Source organism: Papio anubis, chromosome 17 (genome assembly GCF_008728515.1).
Source record: "Papio anubis isolate 15944 chromosome 17, Panubis1.0, whole genome shotgun sequence".
Classification (NCBI taxonomy): domain Eukaryota; kingdom Metazoa; phylum Chordata; class Mammalia; order Primates; family Cercopithecidae; genus Papio; species Papio anubis.
The window spans coordinates 56,511,634-56,529,432 of NC_044992.1; the positions used below are offsets into that span (position 1 = coordinate 56,511,634).

Below are 17,799 nucleotides of genomic sequence, written 5' to 3' on the forward strand. Positions count from 1 at the left end.
TATATATATATATTTTTTGAGATGGAGTCTTGCTCTGTCAGCCCAGTCTGTCGCAGGGTACAATCTCAGCTCACTGCAACCTCTCTGCCTTCCAGGTTCAAGCGACTCCTGCCTCAGTCCTGAGAGTAGCTGGGATTACAGGTGCATTTCACCATCCCCAGCTACTCTGTATTTTAGTAGAGACAGGCTTCACCATGTTGGTCAGGCTGGTCTCGAACTCCTGGATCCTCAGGGTGATCCACGACCTTGGCCTCCCAGTGCCAGGATTGCAGGTGTAATGCGCCCTATTCGTTTTTTTCTTTTAAATTATTGAAATTTTATAGCTCAGAGACAGGTCCAGGGCCAGGGCCTTTGCTCCTTCCAGTCTTAGCAGGCCGGTAGGTCTGCTAATCACTTCCTTTGGAGCGACTGGAGGGTGCACAGACTCTTCTCACTGAACACAGCAGCCCCCCACCCCTGGGGTTTACACCCAAGCCAAAGGCAATGCCTGGGGACTCACTCGAGTGGCACTTACCTTTGTGAGGCTCAGCTAAGGACACTTGCACTTCCGTGTACTGCACGTCTGAGGTCAGAGGCTCTGCTCAAAGAAACCACAGCAACTTGTTTTTTAGGTGGAATCTCTTGTGGGCACGTCAGATCATAGAAGTAGAGACTTTCCTTTCTGGTTCTTTTTTTTTTTTTTTTTTTTTTTTGAGACAGAGTCTCACTGTGTTGCCCAGGCTGGAGTGCAGTGGTGCGATCTTAGCTAACTACAGCCTCCACCTTCTGGGTTCAAGTGATTCTCCTGCCTCAGCCTCCTGAGTAGCTGGGATTACAGGTGTGCACCACCACGCCCGGCTAATTTTTGTATTTTTAGTAGAGACAGGGTTAATTTTTGTATTTTTAGTAGAGACAGGGTTTCACCATATTGGCCAGGCTGGTTTTGAACTCCTGACCTCAAGTGATCCGCCCACCTCAGCCTCCCAAAGTGCTGGGATTACAGGCATGAGCCACTGCGCCTGGCCAGATTTTCATTCAGGTTATTAAAGTATTCTGTATTTTGAGGGGGCAGCCAGACACAGGCTTAATTCCATTCGGGATGAGGAAGGGAGTACAAACCCCCGCACTGGTCCAGGAGACAGACACAGGGCCTCGGGGCCCATGGTTTCCTCCCTGACTCCTGTTACCAAGATGTGGAGGGACCCCCTGGCCTAGGTCCCTGTTTCTACAGTGGGGAGACTTGGAACAGGTCAGTAGAGACAGATAACAGCCCAGTATCAGCCCCAGCAGTTCTCCCAGTTTAGTCTCACTCAAGGTGCTGGAAGCCTTCTCCACAGCCACAGGCAAAGCTGCCTCTGAGACCAAGAGGATTTCAGGAAATGGGGAACAGGGGTCACTAGCCTAAAATACTTGGAAGTATGAGGCATACAAGTGAATGAAATCGCCCAGGGTACAAGGTGAAAGCTAGAAAAGTAGTTTGTCTTCAAGTCAAAAATATTACCGTTTTGTTTTTAAAGCCCTAAAGAACAGGGACTCTCATCAGCTACCAAAACAATGATTCTGCAGTCAAAGATACATTTCAGGCTGAGTGTGGTGGCTCATGCCTCTAATCCCAGTACTTAGGGAGGCTGAGGCGGGCAGATCACCTGAGGTCAGGAGTTCATCAGCCTGGCCAACATGGTAAAAACCCACCAATACGAAAAATACAAAAATTAACTGGGGGTAGTGACACACACCTGTCATCCCAGCTACTTGGGAGGCTGAGGCACAAGAATGGCTTGAACCCAGTAGGCAGAGGCTGTAGTGAGCCGAGATTGTGCCACTGTACTCCAGCTTGCGCAACAGAGTAAGACTCTGTATTAAAAGAAAAAAAAAGAGCCAGGCGCAGTGGCTCACACCTGCAATTCCAGCATTTTGGGAGGCTGAGGCGGGCGGATAACGAGGTCAGGAGTTCAAGACCAGCCTGGCCAAAACAGTGAAACCCTGTCTCTACTAAAAATACAAAAATTAGCTGGGCGTGGTGGCGGGCGCCTGTAGTCCTGGTTACTTGGGAGGCTGAGGCAGGAGAATTGCTTGAACCCGGGAGGTGGAGGTTGCAGTGAGTCGAGATCGTACCACTGCACTCCAGCCTGGGTGACAGAACAAGACTCTTGTCTCAAGAAAAAAAAAAAGAAAGAAAGGAAGAGATCTTAGCGGAATCCTTTCTCTTCCTTAGGAGCCTTAGCTCCCATGGCAGCAGCCCAGAGCAAAAGGAATTTTGAAAAATGATTTAGTCCAATCCCTGCCAGTGCTTCTGGCAGAAGAGAGCAGTACAATTGTCTTTAAAAATCACCACCTCAATACCCAAGGGAAAAGAGGTCCCACTGCCTTACCCAGTAGCCCATTATGAGTCAGGAAGTTGTTTTTTGGATATAACCCAGTTCTTCCCTACTTTGATTTAGGTGACTTTCCTACTGAGGACACTAGATAGCATCTCTGGTGAAAGCAACTAGCCACCTCCCTTGATGCATCAGCTGGGTACAGGGTCATTAAGAGAGGTGGGAAATTATCCACAGTCCTTCAAGTTTTAGTTTTCTTTTCCTGTGAGTCTTTTTTTTTTTAATGTAAAAGTTGGTTCTAATAAAAACATGTAATTAGATAATTACCTTTATTATCATTTATTGGTTTCATTGCATGGTTTCCGACATCATCATTGTGACCTAGTTGAAAAATAACAAGTAGGATGAGTGACAAGGGAAATTCTAGTTTTCTAAAACCTTTTAAAAATTCAGTGCCCCCAACAAAGTCAAGTCTGATTTATTCAGTGTAGTGACAGTCAGCATTGTTTCTGAGTCCTGGGTCCCCTCGTTGGTCTCCCTGTGGCCTCCATTTGACCTACTGTGTAGTCTTTTTCTTTTTTTTTTTTGAGACGATGTCTTGCTCTGTTACCTGGGCTGGAGTGCAGTGGTGCGATCTTGGCTCACTGAAGCCTCTTCCTCCTGGGTTCCAGCGATTCTCCTGCCTCAGCCTCCTGGGTAGCTGGGATTATAGGAGCGCACCACCACACCCGGCTGATTTTTGTATTTTTAGTAGAGTTGGGATTTCACCATGTTGGCCAGGCTGGTCTCAAACTCCTGACCTCATGTGATCTGCCCTCCTTGGCCTCCCAAAGTGCTGGGATTACAGTCGTGAGCCACCGTGCCAGGCCTGTGTGGTCTTTTTCTAACACTGGTGGGACGTCTACCATCCCATGGCAGAGGCACTTCTGTTTGTGAACTATTTGGAATTCAGAATTGTTCAATGTGAGCAAGTTCATGAGAAATTCTGGAAGGGACCAGCTAGTACTCATAAACATGAAGGACATTAGTTAATTAAGCCTGTCTAGTTGGAGAACTGGATTGATGAAAACATAGTTTAAAGAAATAGCAGTATCTCCAGGTTATCATCTCAGTGGGCATGGACAAAGACCACTTTTGTCTTTTTTTTTTTATTAAGTTGTCCTTTATTACAAAGAATTCTTACAAATGTCACAAATACTATTCTTGAACACACGGTTTTCCATCATGTATTTGAATTAATTACTATCATAATTATTAAAATATATTTATAAATTGAAATAATCTATGCAGAGATGATATAATAAGAATTGGAGTATTTGGAAATTTGGAGAAAAATCTTATTTTCATATAAACCTATATCAACATTTAATTTAGTTAAATGTCGTACTTATATATAAATAATACAAATCACCGACAGAAGCCCCTTATGCCAAAACGGTATTATTTTTTCTGTAGCAGTAGATTACTTTTTGGTAAATATTTACCTTTTTTTTTTTTTTTTTTTAAGAGATGGGGGGTCTCGTTTTGTTGCACAGGCTGGTCTTGAACTCCTGGCCTCAAGTGATCCTCCCACCTCAGCTTCCCAAAGAGCTGGGATTACAGGCATAAACTACCATGCCTGGCCTGAATATAGTTCCTTCCTTCCTTCCTTCCTTCCTTCCTTCCTTTCTTTTTCTTTCTTTCTTTGAGATGGAGTTTCACTCTTGTTGCTCAGGCTGGAGTGCAATGTTGTGATCTCAGGTCACTGCAACCTCCGCCTCCCAGGTTCAAGCGATTCTCCTGCCTCAGCCTCCTGAGTAGCTGGGATTACAAACATGCACACCATGCCCGGCTAATTTTTTGCATTTCTAGTAGAGACAGGGTTACACCATGTTGGCCAGGGTGGTTTTAAACTCCTGACCTCAAGTGATCCACCTGCCTCGGCCTCCCAAAGTGTTGAAATTACAGGCATGAGCCACCACGCACAGCCTAGAATATAGTTTCTTAAACAATATATTTGCTCTTTTCTATTTACTGACACACTACTTTTATTACTACAAATATTTTATTTTCCTTTTTTAAAGTTTATGACTCAATACTATATGAATTACTCAATTCTTAAAACATATTTCTCAAGCAAAATATGTCTCTGTAAAAGGTATATCCTAAAAATTTCTTATTTTGTGAGATACTTACAGAATTAGAAAAGAACGTGAGCATTCTCTGACCAAACCTGCTGATAAAGCAATAAAAGTGGCTGGGCTCAGCGGCTCACACCCATAATCCAGTACTTTGGGAGGCCAAGGCAGAAGGATTGCTTAAGCCCAGGAGTCTGAAACTAGTGGATTGTAGAGTGCCATCTCTACAAAAAATAAAAATTAGCTGGGCATGGTGGTGCATGCCTGTGATCCCAGCTACTCAGGAGGTTGAGATGGGAGGATCACCTCAGCCTGGGAGGTAGAGGCTGCAGTGAGGTGAGATTGCACCACTGCAGGCCTAGGAAGACCCTGTGAAAGGAAGGGAAGGGGAGGGGAGGGGAGGGGAAGGGAAGGGGAAGGGAAGGGGAAGGGAAGGGGAAGGGAAGGGAAGAAGGAAGGAAGGAGGAAGGAAGGAAGGAAGGAAGGAAGGAAGGAAGGAAGGAAGGAAGGAAGGAAGGAAGGAAGGAAAGAAAGAAAGAGAAGAAAGAAGGGAAGAAAGAAAGAAGGAAAGAAGGAAGGAAGGAAGAAAGAAAAGAGGAAGAGTGTTCCAAATTTGGTCTGGGACAGGACTTTTTGTGTGATGTAATTATAGCCCCCTCTGGGAAGTAAGTAGCATCCCTGCTGAAATGCTTGAGCAATTTTCTTACTAAGCTGGGATTAAGAACTCCTAGGACTGGCTATCATTCAGCTGAGCTGACCCTGATGCTAGTGATGAGCCTTATGACTAGATATTTCTTAATTGGAACACTTTTTTTTCTATGCCTCTACTAAAAGAATATTGAAATTGCTTTCCCTTTGTGGCAAATTTGAAGGAAAACTGTCTTGTGTTTGTAATACTTCCATCTAAGAAGATGTTTTACCAGTGTTTTCATTCAATATCTGGTCTCTGTCTTGAAAATGGAGAATGATAATATTATGCTGGAACAATGTCAAAGTCTTTGAAGGTAACAAGGTGTTATGATTATTCTCTATCTTTCATCTATGGGGAGTTTAGAAGGTGGCGAAGTTAGAATAAAATGTGCTACCTTTCCTTTTACGTTTCTGTATATTAGCTCACGGCCCAGTGGCTGATGAGATGAAGTACCCTGTTGAAGCCAGGGTTTCTCTTCCAACTGCATTCCCACTACTTACAAATTCTGCTTCTGAGAGGGATAAGGAAGTATGTAGCAAGCTGGGGAAAATTAGCAATGGCAGGAGACCGTGACTTTACCGTAGTGACTGTTAGCTTCCATACTGGGATCTGACATTTTCTCGTTGTTGGAGTTCAGAAGTGGTACTGCGGGCCTTAAAATGAAATATAAAAAGGGAAAACAACATATAGATATATTTCTTGTTGTTATTCTAACCCCAAACCAATGAAGTTATCAAAGGAAGATCATGAGAAAACCAGGAAGAGTTTTCCAAGGTAAGGAAAACTTAACTCACTGTCTCATTTGGAAAACTAATATTTTTTGGTAGCTCCAAGGATTATGTGAAAAAACTTTTTTTTTTTTAGACAGAGTCTCACTCTGTCGTCCAGGCTGGAGTGCAGCAGTGCAATCTTGCCTCACTGCAGCCTCCGCCTCCTGGGTTCAAGCGATTCTCATGCCTCAGCCTCCCAAGTAGCTGGGATTTCAGGAGTGCACCACCATGCCTGGTTACTTTTTGTATTTTTAGTAGAGATGGGGTTTCACCATGTTGGCCAGGTGGGTCTTGAACTCCTGACCTCAGGTGATCTGCCCGCCTTGGCATCCCAAGGTGCTGGGATTACAGGCGCGAGCCACCATGCTTGGCAGTGATAAAACTTTTTCCTATTAAAATAAGTATCAGGACCAAAGGGGACATGAATACCGGGAGTCCTTCACAGGCTACTCCCAAGCCCCTGAATTCCTTATGCTGTGCTACTGTTTCTCTCTGGAACAGAGCAATCATTTCTATACTTTTGGATTTCAGATTTCAGGAACTGTAAAGGTAGTAAAACTATTTTTTAAATGCCAACTCTATTTTGCCAAATTAAAAAAAATCATCTATTACCATTATAATTTCATAAGGAAAAGGAGATTTCACAAATAATCATGTAGGAAGGACATGATCTCAGAATAAAAGCCATTCCTCCCCATGAAAGGACAATTGGCAACCTTCCACTGAGATATGCGCGCGCATGCGCACGTACACACACACACACACACACACACACACACACACAAAACTCACACCCAAGGAAGGCCTATATTTTTCTGAGTTTGCCAGAGCCACTGAAAACTTCCTAATGACCAGAACCTCGCTTCAGACATGTCCACTGTGCTCACAGAGCAGCCGCCCCCTTCTTACAACTACACTCACCTGGACATTTCCACTGGCATCTGCTTGGCTTTAAAAAAGAAAAAGAAAAATCAAAGTCAGTATATGGTGCCCACCTCCATACTACTCTAATGGCCAAAATGCCAATTACTTTTGCACTAACCTAATAGATAGAAAACACTTTCTTTTCTTTCTTTTACTCCTAGTAAGCTGTGAAGGAACACTCTTTTCAACTACATTTGACTTTCCAGAAGATTGAATACCCAGAAAAAGAGAGAAAAGGAAGCCAAACATATTCACTCTTTTACAAAAGACAGAAAAGAAAGAGGTATTCTCTTGGTTTTATATCAAGATATTTCCCCAGAAACATGATCTCTTGACTATTTTAGCCAGAAGTGATTTTTGTTAGTGAAATGTGATGGAAAAAGAGACAATGATACAGGAATCAGATCAGCCAGATAAGCAGGCAGCTCTCTCCCTCTCTTTCTCTCTCTCTCTCTCTTTTTGAGACAGAGTCTTGCTCTGTTGCCCAGGCCGGAGTACAGTGGTATGATCTGGGCTCACTGGGTTCAAGGGATTCTCCTGCCTCAGCCTCCCGAGTAGCTGCGATTACAGGCGCCCATCACCACGTCTGGCCAATTTTTGTATTTTTAGTAGAGATCGGGGTTTCGCCATGTTGTCCCAACTAGTCTTGAACTCTTGACCTCAAGTGATCCACCTGCCTTGGCTCCCAAAGTGCTGGAATTACAGGTGTGAGCCACCATGCCTGACCACGCTCTTTGATTCCAGATAATTACAAAAAGTAAAGGCCAAATCAATCCCTGCACTTGGAACTCGAAGCTGGCCTGAGACCAATGAGAGGGTGTTGCTCTCTCTTCCCTGATGGGTAGCAGCTTTCCTGACAAAACCCAGGGCCCCTCCTCATCCCATCTGCCCCTCCCATCCTAGGCAGCAGCACCAGAGGCTCCAAAAGAACCTACCTTATCCCCCAAAAAATTTTTTGCAGAATTTACTGATGCTCTGCCCTTTTCCTTGAGTCTTGGACAGCTGACTCTGATTCCTGGTTATTGAGTGGTCCTGGCTGCTCAGCTGGGCTTACTTAGCTAACCCCAAGCATAGGGTAGAAGTCATAGCACAACTGCCAGGTTAATTACCAAGCAATCAATGTGTGTGTGTAACATGTGGGTGTTATCCACATGTATGTGTCTCCAAGACGCTTGCATCCCACTCTGCATGCATTACAGGACTAGGTGTGGACAAATCTACAGAAATGGCTTCTTCTAACCACACGAAGATGCAATTTCCCCCCAAATTTATCTTTTCTGGTTTGCCCAACGAGGAAAGTAATAGCTTTCACTTTTGCCTAGCTGAATCCAGGGGTCGGAAAAGCACCACGTATCCCTGGCTGGTTTCCTGGCAAGGACGACCAGTCAGTATGGAAGGAAAGAACTATGCTCACCCTTGGCTTTCCTCAGAAAATAACATTTGGCCCCAATGATCAAGAAAGCAATGATCACTCCGATGACAACCACTGCAATAAGTCCTTTCTTCCATGCGGCAAGAACGACTGAAAAACAAAACAAAAAAAATTTTTTTTTTTTTATATAGGCTCTTCCTCTACCAGGAAGACATAACATCAGGCTTAAGCAACAAAAGTCAGACTGATTCTCACAGCTCTTGTAACTGGCAGCTTGCCAAATACCTCTGAGGGGTTCTGCACTCAGAGCTGGTGCAGAAATGATTGTTTCTGCTACAAATAGAGGTCAGCTCTGGTCCTCAAGGAGGGAACAAACCAGCTTTGCTGGGGTAGACTTTTTTTTCTTTCTTTTTTGAAACAGGGTCTCACTCTGTCACCCAGGCTAGAGGCTGATCACAGCTCACTGCAGCCTCAACTTCCCGGGCTTGAGCAATCTTCCCACCTCAGCCTCCCGAGTAGCTGGGACTACAGGAGCACACCACCACACTCAGCTATTTTTTGTTGGTTTGATTTTTGAGGCAGAGTCTTGCTCTGTTGCCCAGGCTGGAGTGCAGTGGGGCAACCTCTGCTTACTGCAACCTCTGCCTTCTGGGTTCAAGTGTTTCTCATGTCTCAGCCTCCCGAGTAGCTGGGATTACAGGTATCAGCCACTGCGCCCAGCCTATTTTTGTACTTTTCGTAGAGACGGGGTTTCACCATGCTGCCCAGGCTGGTCTCCAACTCCAGGGCCCAAGTGGAGTAGATTCCTTTTTGGCGTGTATGTTCAGTCCTCTTCCTCTCCAGGAAACCACCCCCACCCACATAAGTGGGCTCCCCAACCATGTCTGTTCTGCGTGACCCAATCCACTTGGCCACAGGTGGTCTGTGGGTAGATGTCTGACCCAAGGTCACTCAATGGTGAGTCTTCCAAGAATTTGTAATTGGAACAATGTGACATTCTTCCAATTCCTTATAATAATCAATTCCTCTTTTTTACTTAATTCTAGTGGGTTTCTGTCACTTGCAACCAAGAGCCTGGAGGACGTTAAGTCTCCTAGCCTTCAGTCACAAGAGCTAAACTCCCCCCAACTCCCTCTTACAAGGGGTGTGTTTTCTGGTCTTGCCCTTGGGAGCCCACAGCACAGCTTGCTGTGGAGACCCTGACTCACCTCTGACTGTCAGTATTTTGCTTCTGGGGACACTGGAGGCATGGTTGGCTCTGTTGAAGGCTGTGCAGTAATACTCCCCCTCCTGCTCCTTGCTAGCCTTCGGCTTGGTCCAAAATTCCTGGGTGGCATTCAAGGTCGTTTGGTGGAAGGGTTTGCCCTCCTTTTCCCTGTAAAATCTATAGGTGATGGGACCAGATCCTTCATTCACAGCGCATTGCAGCACAATGTCCTCTCCAGACTCCACAACCTTATTTGACAGGATAGAAATCTGGACCTCATCCACTGGGGCTGAAAAAGCAGGAAAAGGATTCACACTGAGCAAAGAAAGGCAGAGGAAGAGGAACATGAGACAGCCACCACTCAACTTTTTTTTTTTTCCTCTGAGACAGAGTCCCACTCTTGTCACCCAGGCTGGAGTGCAGTGACGTAACCTCGACTTACTGCAACCTCTGCCTCCTGGGTTCAAGCAAATCTCCTGCCTCAGCCTCCCGAATAGCTGGAATGACAAGTGCGCACCACCAGGCCCAGCTAACTTTTTGGATTTTGTTGTTGTTGTTTTAGAGATGGGGTTTTGCCCTGTTGGCCAGGCTGGTCTTGAACTCCTGACCTCAAGTGATTTGCCCACCTTAGCCTTCCAAAATACTGGGATTACAGGCATGAGACACCGTGCCAGGCCACAAACAATCTTGACCTACTGCCTTCTCTAGCTATCGGCCATTTTTTCTCCTTTTTCCTTTATGCTTTGACACCCTTATTTCCCACTTTCTTGTTACCCCTGAAATCTGACTGCACTCTTGTGTAGTCACGATCTTGTGACACTGCACTCTATCTCAAGTTTTGAAGAAACTGGGAAGGTCACCTGATTCCCCAACCAATGTCCCTGAGTCCCCTGCAGATTAAATTCAGTGGTAGATGCTCTTCCTCCAGGCTTCCAACCTCGGGCTCTCCACAGCTTTGCTGCTGCCCAGGCCTTACTGTGGAACTCAGCTTTTTCTGGGCTTCTGGGCTTCCTCATGACTCTGATTCTCTTCCTTTCTTACCTGGCACCCCTTTCTTATTCACAGGTTATTCTTTGTTTTGCCCTGAAGTATGAACTTTTTGCAAAATTCAGTCCTCCGTTTTCCGTCCCCATTCTCCTCCTGGGTGATTTCATCTACATGCAGAGCTTCTGTCTCCGAGCCACTGATGCCTAAACCTATGGCTCCAGTCCAAGTTACTTTCCTGAACTCCAAGTTTCCCTTTTCACCTGGGCATTTCCACCTGGAAGCCCAGCCAGCCTCCCTCCCTGTAGGTCCAAGCAGAACTCGGCTACCTCCTGTATCTGCTTTTCCTAGCTCCATCCTCAACTACCAAAATTCGGATCCTAAATTGTCTTCCCAAGTAGACTTTCCTTCTAGTGTGAGAGCAGATGGTCAGCAGATGGTATTGTGACTTATGAGTCACTCTGCTGTGAGTGCAGGCTGTGGTAAGACAATGGAAGAAGCCACGCTCTGGGCCTGGGACACCAGTGGGCTCAAATCCCAGTCCTACCACCCACCAGCTATCTGCCCTAAGCCTCACCTGTGTCATGATAGAACAATGACAATGCTATTACTGGTCTTCTGCGGTTATTGTGAGTTTCCATTGGAGCAATTTACTACAGTACTTCACACAGGGTTGCATACATGGTCAGTAAATGTGAGCCACTAATATCGACCCAGTTTAAACCAACAGCTTCACATGGGCTTCTGCATTAGCCTCTAACGTGCCATGAGGTCTGAAGTCCCCATATCTGCTCCCTGATCCAGCCATCAGGTGGATCTTTCCGAGAACTCATTTGCATCCTGTCCTTCCTTCCACCTTTTGGCTTTTCACTGTACGCAGGACAGTTCCCTACTCCTGAGACTGGCACCTGACGCCCTTCACACTTAGGCTCACCCACTTTTTCAACTCATATCCAGTGATTCTCCATTCCCAACGTCCAGCCTTTGTTTCCAGCCATCTGATTTGGCCACAGTCCTTTTTTTTTTTTTGAGATAGAGTCTCACTCTGTCACCCAGGCTGGAGTGCAGTGGCACGATATTGGCTTACTGCAACCTCCACCTCCTGGATTCAAGCGATTCTCCCGCCTCAGCCACCTGAGTAGCTGGGACTACAGGCACCCACCTCCACACTGGGCTAATTTTTGTATTTTTAGTAGAGACGGGGTTTCACCATGTTGGCCAAGTTAGTCTCAAACTCCTGGGCTCAAGTGATCCACCTGACTCGGCCTCCCAAAGTGCTGGGATTACAGGCACAAGCCACCTGGCCACGCAGTCTTTTGAAGTGCCCCGTGGAACCTTTGGCTCATATGTCTGCTGGAGATGTTCAGCCATCTTCAGCCTTCTCTGCCCACCCATTCTCAAGCCCTGGCTCCTCGCCCAGCTCTTTCACAATGTTTACCCACTGAAGCTAGATGACGTCTGACACACCCTGAATTACTATCCATCACTGTAGGGATATAGTTCATGTGACAATTAACCAAACATTACCTTTAACATTTTTTCTATGCTTATTTGTATTATGATTCAAATGTTTCTCCATCATTTAATTAGGAGATCTTGTGTTTCTTATTACAGCTTTGAAACAAAGAATATGCTTTCTTTTTTGTATGCCTCACACCATTAGGTGCTTAGTCTATGTTAATGTTAAATTCTTTTTTTTTTTTTTTTTTTTGAGATGGAGTCTTGCTCTGTCGCCCAGGCTGCAGTGCAGTGGAATGATACCAGCTCACTGCAACCTCTGCCTCCCAGGTTCAAATGATTCTTGTGCCTCAGCCTCCTGAATAGCTGGGATTACAGGCACACACCACCACAACCAGCTAATTTTTTGTGTTTTTAGTAGAGACAGGGTTTCACCATGTTGGCCAGGCTGGTCTTGAATTCCTGACCTCAGGTGATCCGCTTGCCTCAGCCTCCCAAAGTGCTGGGATTACAGGTGTGAGCTACCTCACCCAGCCTATGGTAATATCAATTGAAAAGGTATGGCTACTGTTAGACTCTACATGAATAGAAGCAGGAATCCCTCCCTCCTATTCACATCCATCAGCAGCACGTGTAGATAGGCAGTTACTAAACAAGAAGGACGAAGAGGAGGAATCCTTATTAAACTTTTTACGACAGGATGCAAAATATCTAAGACATGCAAGCAATGGCACTCCTGAGGCCTTCTGAAAGGCATGAGATAGAGGCTTAAAGTAAACTGTCCACCCCCAAGACAATGGTATATTTCTCTTGAGTATGATGAGAATTCCAGGCAAATGTTAGTAATTCCCATGAGACCACAGCCTGTAGCTCTCATTGCTGTGGATTTCACACAAGACAGGGTTGCCCGGCTAGGAGTCACAACAGCAGAGACCTGATCTATAATTCTCAGAACAGTATATCTGAAAAGGAGAAAGTGCCAAGGGAGCCCAAATGCAAAACTTCAGTGCTTTCTGCAGTCAGGACACTTTGATGCTTATCATATTTTAGCAGTTCGTTGAAAGGTTCTGGAAAGAGATTACATTGTCTTCATCAATAGCTCCCAAATATTTTCCAGCCTCCTTTACTGGGCCTTGGTCCTGCTTTGGTGCATATCTAGTGTATGGACTTTGCGTAAGCACCCACTACTTCTCTCTCTCTCTCTCTTTTTTTTTCCAGATGGAGTTTTGCTGTTGTTGCCCCGGCTGGAGTGCAACGGCGCATCTTGGCTCAGTGCAACTGCTGCTTCCTGGGTTCAAGCAATTCTCATGCCTCAGCCTCCCAAGTAGCTGGGACTACAGGCGCCCGCCACTACGCCCAGCTAATTTTTGTATTTTTAGTAGAGATGGGGTTTCACCATGTTGGCCAGGCTGGTCTTGAACTCCTGACTTCAATGATTTGCCTGCCTTGGCCTCCCAAACTGCTGGGATTACAGGCGTGAGCCACCGTGCTTGGCCCCCTACTTCTCCTATTTTTCCCACAGTCCCTGAGCATGAACGAATGCCCCAGGCCCACATGATTTCTTCTCAGCACAGCAACTTACCTATCACCTTCACCCTCAGAACTTCACTTAACATTTTGGCGTGGGAATGGCAGTTATCCGCAACACACTGGTATTCTACGTCTTCAGTGGGGTTGTCTTTGAATACCGCAGGATCAGTTGAGTTCTTGGTACTATTCTCCAAAATTTTGCTTGTTTTTAATAGGTGATAAGAAATAGGTGAAGTTCCACTGATTGATTGGCAACTGACTTCGATGGTCTGTCCTTTTATGACCTCAAACTGGGCGTCATGAGAAATCCTGGGCTGGGAGAGCATTTCTAAAACAGAGGGAGAAATAATCCAAAAGGCACTGAAGGTACAAGCAAAGCATCCAGCCCAAGAGTTTCTCCTCCAAAGCCTAAGCTTTGCTTTCTGTCCCTGCTGTAATTTCAAATGCCTACCTGCCTTATTTACCTTTATAGGACACCTATGAGACTGACAGTCTGTGTGTGTATGTGTGCGTGTGTGTGTATGTGTGTGTGTATTTGAGACAGAGTCTCACTCTGTTACCCAGGCCGGAGTGCAGTGGTGCAATCACAGCTCACTACAACCTCCCGGAATCAAGCAATCCTCCCACCTCAGCCTCCCGAGTAGCTGGGACTATAGGTGCACACCACACCTAGCTAATTCTTTATTTTTTGTAGAGACAGGGTCTTGAACTCTTGGACTCAAGTGATCCTCCCACATCAGCTGCCCAAAGTGCTGGGATTATAAGTATGAGCCACCACACCTGGCCGAAGATATATATGTCTGTGTGTGTGTGTGTGTGTGTGTGTGTGTTTTGAGACAGAGTCTTGCTCTGTCACCCAGGCTGGAGTGCAATGGTGCAATCTCGGCTAACCGCAATCTCTACCTCCTGGGTCCAAGGGATTCTCCTGCCTCAGCCTCCCGAGTAGCTGGGATTACAGGTGCCTGCCACCACACCCTGCTAACTTTTGTATTTTCAGTAGAGAGGGGATTTCACCATGTTGGCCAGGCTGGTCTCAAACTCCTGACCTCAGGTGATCCACCCACCTTGGCCTCCCAAAGTGTTGGGATTACAGGCATAATCCACCAGGTCCAGACAATATATGTGTTTTTAAATTCTTCTCAGTCAGTCATGGTGGCTCATGCCTATAATCCCAGCACTTTGGGAGGCTGAGGTGGGTGGATCACCTGAGGTCAGGAGTTCAAGACCAGCCTGACCAACATGGAGAAACCCTGTCTCTACTGAAAATACAAAACTAGCTGGGCATGGTGGCGCATGCCTGTAATCCTAGCTACTAGGGAGGCTGAAGCAGGATAATCCCTTGAAACCAGGAGGCAGAGGCTTTGTTGAGCCGAGATCATGTCATTGCACTCCAGCCTGGGCAACAAGAGCAAAACTCCATCTCAAAAAAAAAAAAAAGAAAGAAGAAAAAAAAAAAACTCTTCTTAATGCTTCAGTCTCTTAACAGATAAGAATTATATTAGGTCATTATTTAGGCATTAGGTTATTTAAATCTTATACAATGAGATTTCCTCCTCCCAAGAACAAAAAATAAAATAAAATGCAATAACACATATTTGTCTCTTGCATTCCTGCCTTTTGAGTTAGGTGGTTAGAGCACTGAAAATAGGCTAAAAATCCTGCTTCAGTTGAAGCTATAATAGAATCTTAGCTTGATAAAACACAGTCACAGGTTAAATGAAAGGATCATAACTGAACAATATAGTGACAGTGACAACATAACTGGAGTTCTTTTTTTTGTTGTTGTTGTTGAGGCGGAGTCTCGCTTTGTCTCCCAGGCTGGAGTGCAGTGGCCGGATCTCAGCTCACTGCAAGCTCCGCCTCCCGGGTTTACGCCATTCTCCTGCCTCAGCCTCCCGAGTAGCTGGGACTACAGGCGCCGCCACCTCGCCCGGCTAGTTTTTTGTATTTTTTAGTAGAAATGGGGTTTCACCGTGTTAACCAGGATGGTCTCAATCTCCTGACCTTGTGATCCGCCCGTCTCGGCCTCCCAAAGTGCTGGGATTACAGGCTTGAGCCACCACGCCCAGCCTCGACTGGAGTTCTATAATCATCTAGAATCTTACCACCCAAAGTGTGGTCCAGAGACCAACAGCATCCACGTCACCAAAAGCTAATTAGAGATGCAGAATCTGGCCCCATCTGGGCCTAAATTACTGAATCAGAACCTGTATTTTAACCAGGTCTTACGTGCACATTCAGGCCTGAGAAGCCCAGCTCCTGGTGGTCAAACACCTACATTCTGTCCACTGGAAGTCTTACCCTTTTGGGTTAGCCAGGTTACAGATTGAAAAAATGGAATTTTGATATTCTTGGCTGGGTGTGGTGGCCCACGCCTGTAATCCCAGGACATTGTGAGACCAAGGCGGGCAGATCGTGAGGTCAGGAGATCGAGACTATCCTAGCTAACATGGTGAAACCCTGTCTCTGCTAAAAATACAAAAAAAAAATTAACCAGGTGTGGTTGCGGGTGCCTGTAGTCCCAGCTAGTCGGGAGGCTGAGGCAGGAGAATCGTGTGAACCCAGGAGGCGGAGCTTGCAGTGAGCCCAGATCGTGCCACTGCACTCCAGCCTGGGCGACAGAGCAAGACTGCATCTCAAAAATAAATAAAAAAATAAATAAAAATAAGAAAAATAAAAATACAAAAATTAGCCAGATATGGTGGTGGGCACCTGTAATCCCAGCTACTCGGGAGGCTGAGGCAGGAGAATCGCTTGAACCCAGGAGGCAGAGGTTGCAGTGAGCTGAGATTGTGCCACTGCACTCCAGCCTGGGAGAGAGAGTGAGACTCTGTCTCAAAGAAAAAAAAAAAAAAGTTTAACATTGACTAAGTAGTGTTTCCTTCCTGACCTTTTGGGTGGGTACTTGTTCCAGGAGGCAGAATCTTGCCAGAATCTTAGCACGTCAGAGGTCACATCATCGTCAGTGAATCAGTGCTCTGAGTAGGAGTACCTCCTTGTTTCTTTGGCCTTTTGATTTCACCCTTCTCTCCCTCTAGTTCTTACCCTGCCTGAGTCTGCTCAGACCGGATAGGGCGGCAGCTGCAGATAAATTTCCTTTCTCCCATTCAACCCCGGATGCCTTCTGAGTCAGCAATGATATACTCACCACATACGACTATCTGGACTGTGTTGCTTTTCTTGACCACTTTGTCAATACCTGCAGTGCAGATATACGTCCCACTGTCCCCCTTTGAGGCTATCTTGGTGAAATTTTGAGTCTGAGACACAATCATGTCTCCCTTCTGGATGGTGAAATTGGCTGGAGGTGCTCCTGGGATGGAGCAGGACAGGTTCAGTCTTTCACCTTGGTCCAGACGTGTGAAGGAAGTTTCCAGTTCGGGCTTGGAAAATAGTTCTGAAACACAGTGAGTGGGAATGGAGCGAGATGTGTCTGGCCACCACCCTAAAAGCCCCTTCCTGGAGAGGCCCTTGGGTCAGGTGCTCTTAGCAGAACCAACTTCCCACTTCCAGCAAAAAGTTTTCCTTTGCTTCTCATATACCTAATGATCACCCCAGTAAGGAATTAGGGTTCATTCTTTGCCTAGGATTCCAATGGCAGGTTTTCCTTTCTTGTTAATCCCATGTATTTCAATGACAAGGATTAGAAAAGTTTTGCCACTTGTGGTCAGGTGTGGTGGCTCACACCTGTAATCTCAGCACTTTGGGAGGCAGAGGTGGGTGGATCACCCAAGGTCAGGAGTTGAGACCAGCCTGAGCAACTTAGTGAAACCCCATCTCTAATAAAAATATAAAATTAGCCAGGCATGGTGGTGCCTGTAATCCCAGATACTCAGGAGGCTGAAGCAAGAGAATCCTTTGAACCCAGGAGGCAGAGGTTGCAGTGAGCCGAGATGGCTCCACTGCACTCCAGCCTAGGCAACAAGAGTGAAACTCCGTTTCAAAAAAAAAAAAAGAAAAGGAAAGGAAAGTTTTGCAGCTTGTAATGCAGCAAATATTAATTCATGAATTCACTCATTTATTTATCCACTCACTCATTTCACCCCACAAGTATTTATTGCAGGTTCTCTCTGTGGTGGGCCCCTTGCTAGAGTAGCAGTGAATAAGAAACAGTCTCTGACTTCAAAGTGCTTACATTTAGTGATTGATTTAGATGCACTGTTTGTGGCAGAGCCCATAGAAAAAACACTGAACTGGCAGGGCGTGGTGGCTCATGCCTATAATCCAAGCATTTTGGGAGGCTGTGGCGGGTGGATCACAAGGTCAGGAGATCAAGACGAGCCTGGCTAACGTGGTGAAACCCCGTCTCTACTAAAAACACAAAAAGTATCTAGGTGTGGTGGCAGGGGCCTATAATCCTAGCTACTCAGGAGGCTGAGGCAGGAGAATCGCTTGAACCCGGGAGGTAGAGGTTGCAGTGAGCCGAGATTACGCCACCTCACCCCAGCC

General features: G+C 45.9%; 1 protein-coding gene across 10 annotated transcripts in view; it reads right to left on the reverse strand.

Moving 5' to 3' along the window:
• The window catches only part of PECAM1 (platelet and endothelial cell adhesion molecule 1), an 82,619-nt gene that overhangs the window by 26,412 nt on the left and 38,408 nt on the right, over positions 1-17,799 (reverse strand). For 7 of the 10 annotated variants that reach the window (XM_009191013.3, XM_021929322.2, XM_009191012.4 and 4 more), the window contains exons 7-14: positions 16,499-16,747; positions 13,403-13,678; positions 9,380-9,667; positions 8,214-8,321; positions 6,797-6,824; positions 5,685-5,758; positions 2,625-2,678; positions 515-577 (exon numbers count right to left, since the gene is read on the reverse strand). In XM_009191013.3, coding sequence (XP_009189277.1) covers positions 515-577; positions 2,625-2,678; positions 5,685-5,758; positions 6,797-6,824; positions 8,214-8,321; positions 9,380-9,667; positions 13,403-13,678; positions 16,499-16,747 — 1,140 coding nt within the window. The remainder of the gene's footprint in view (positions 1-514; positions 578-2,624; positions 2,679-5,684; positions 5,759-6,796; positions 6,825-8,213; positions 8,322-9,379; positions 9,668-13,402; positions 13,679-16,498; positions 16,748-17,799) is intronic. The other 3 variants (XM_031657690.1, XM_031657691.1, XM_031657692.1) reach the window with 1 other exon arrangement.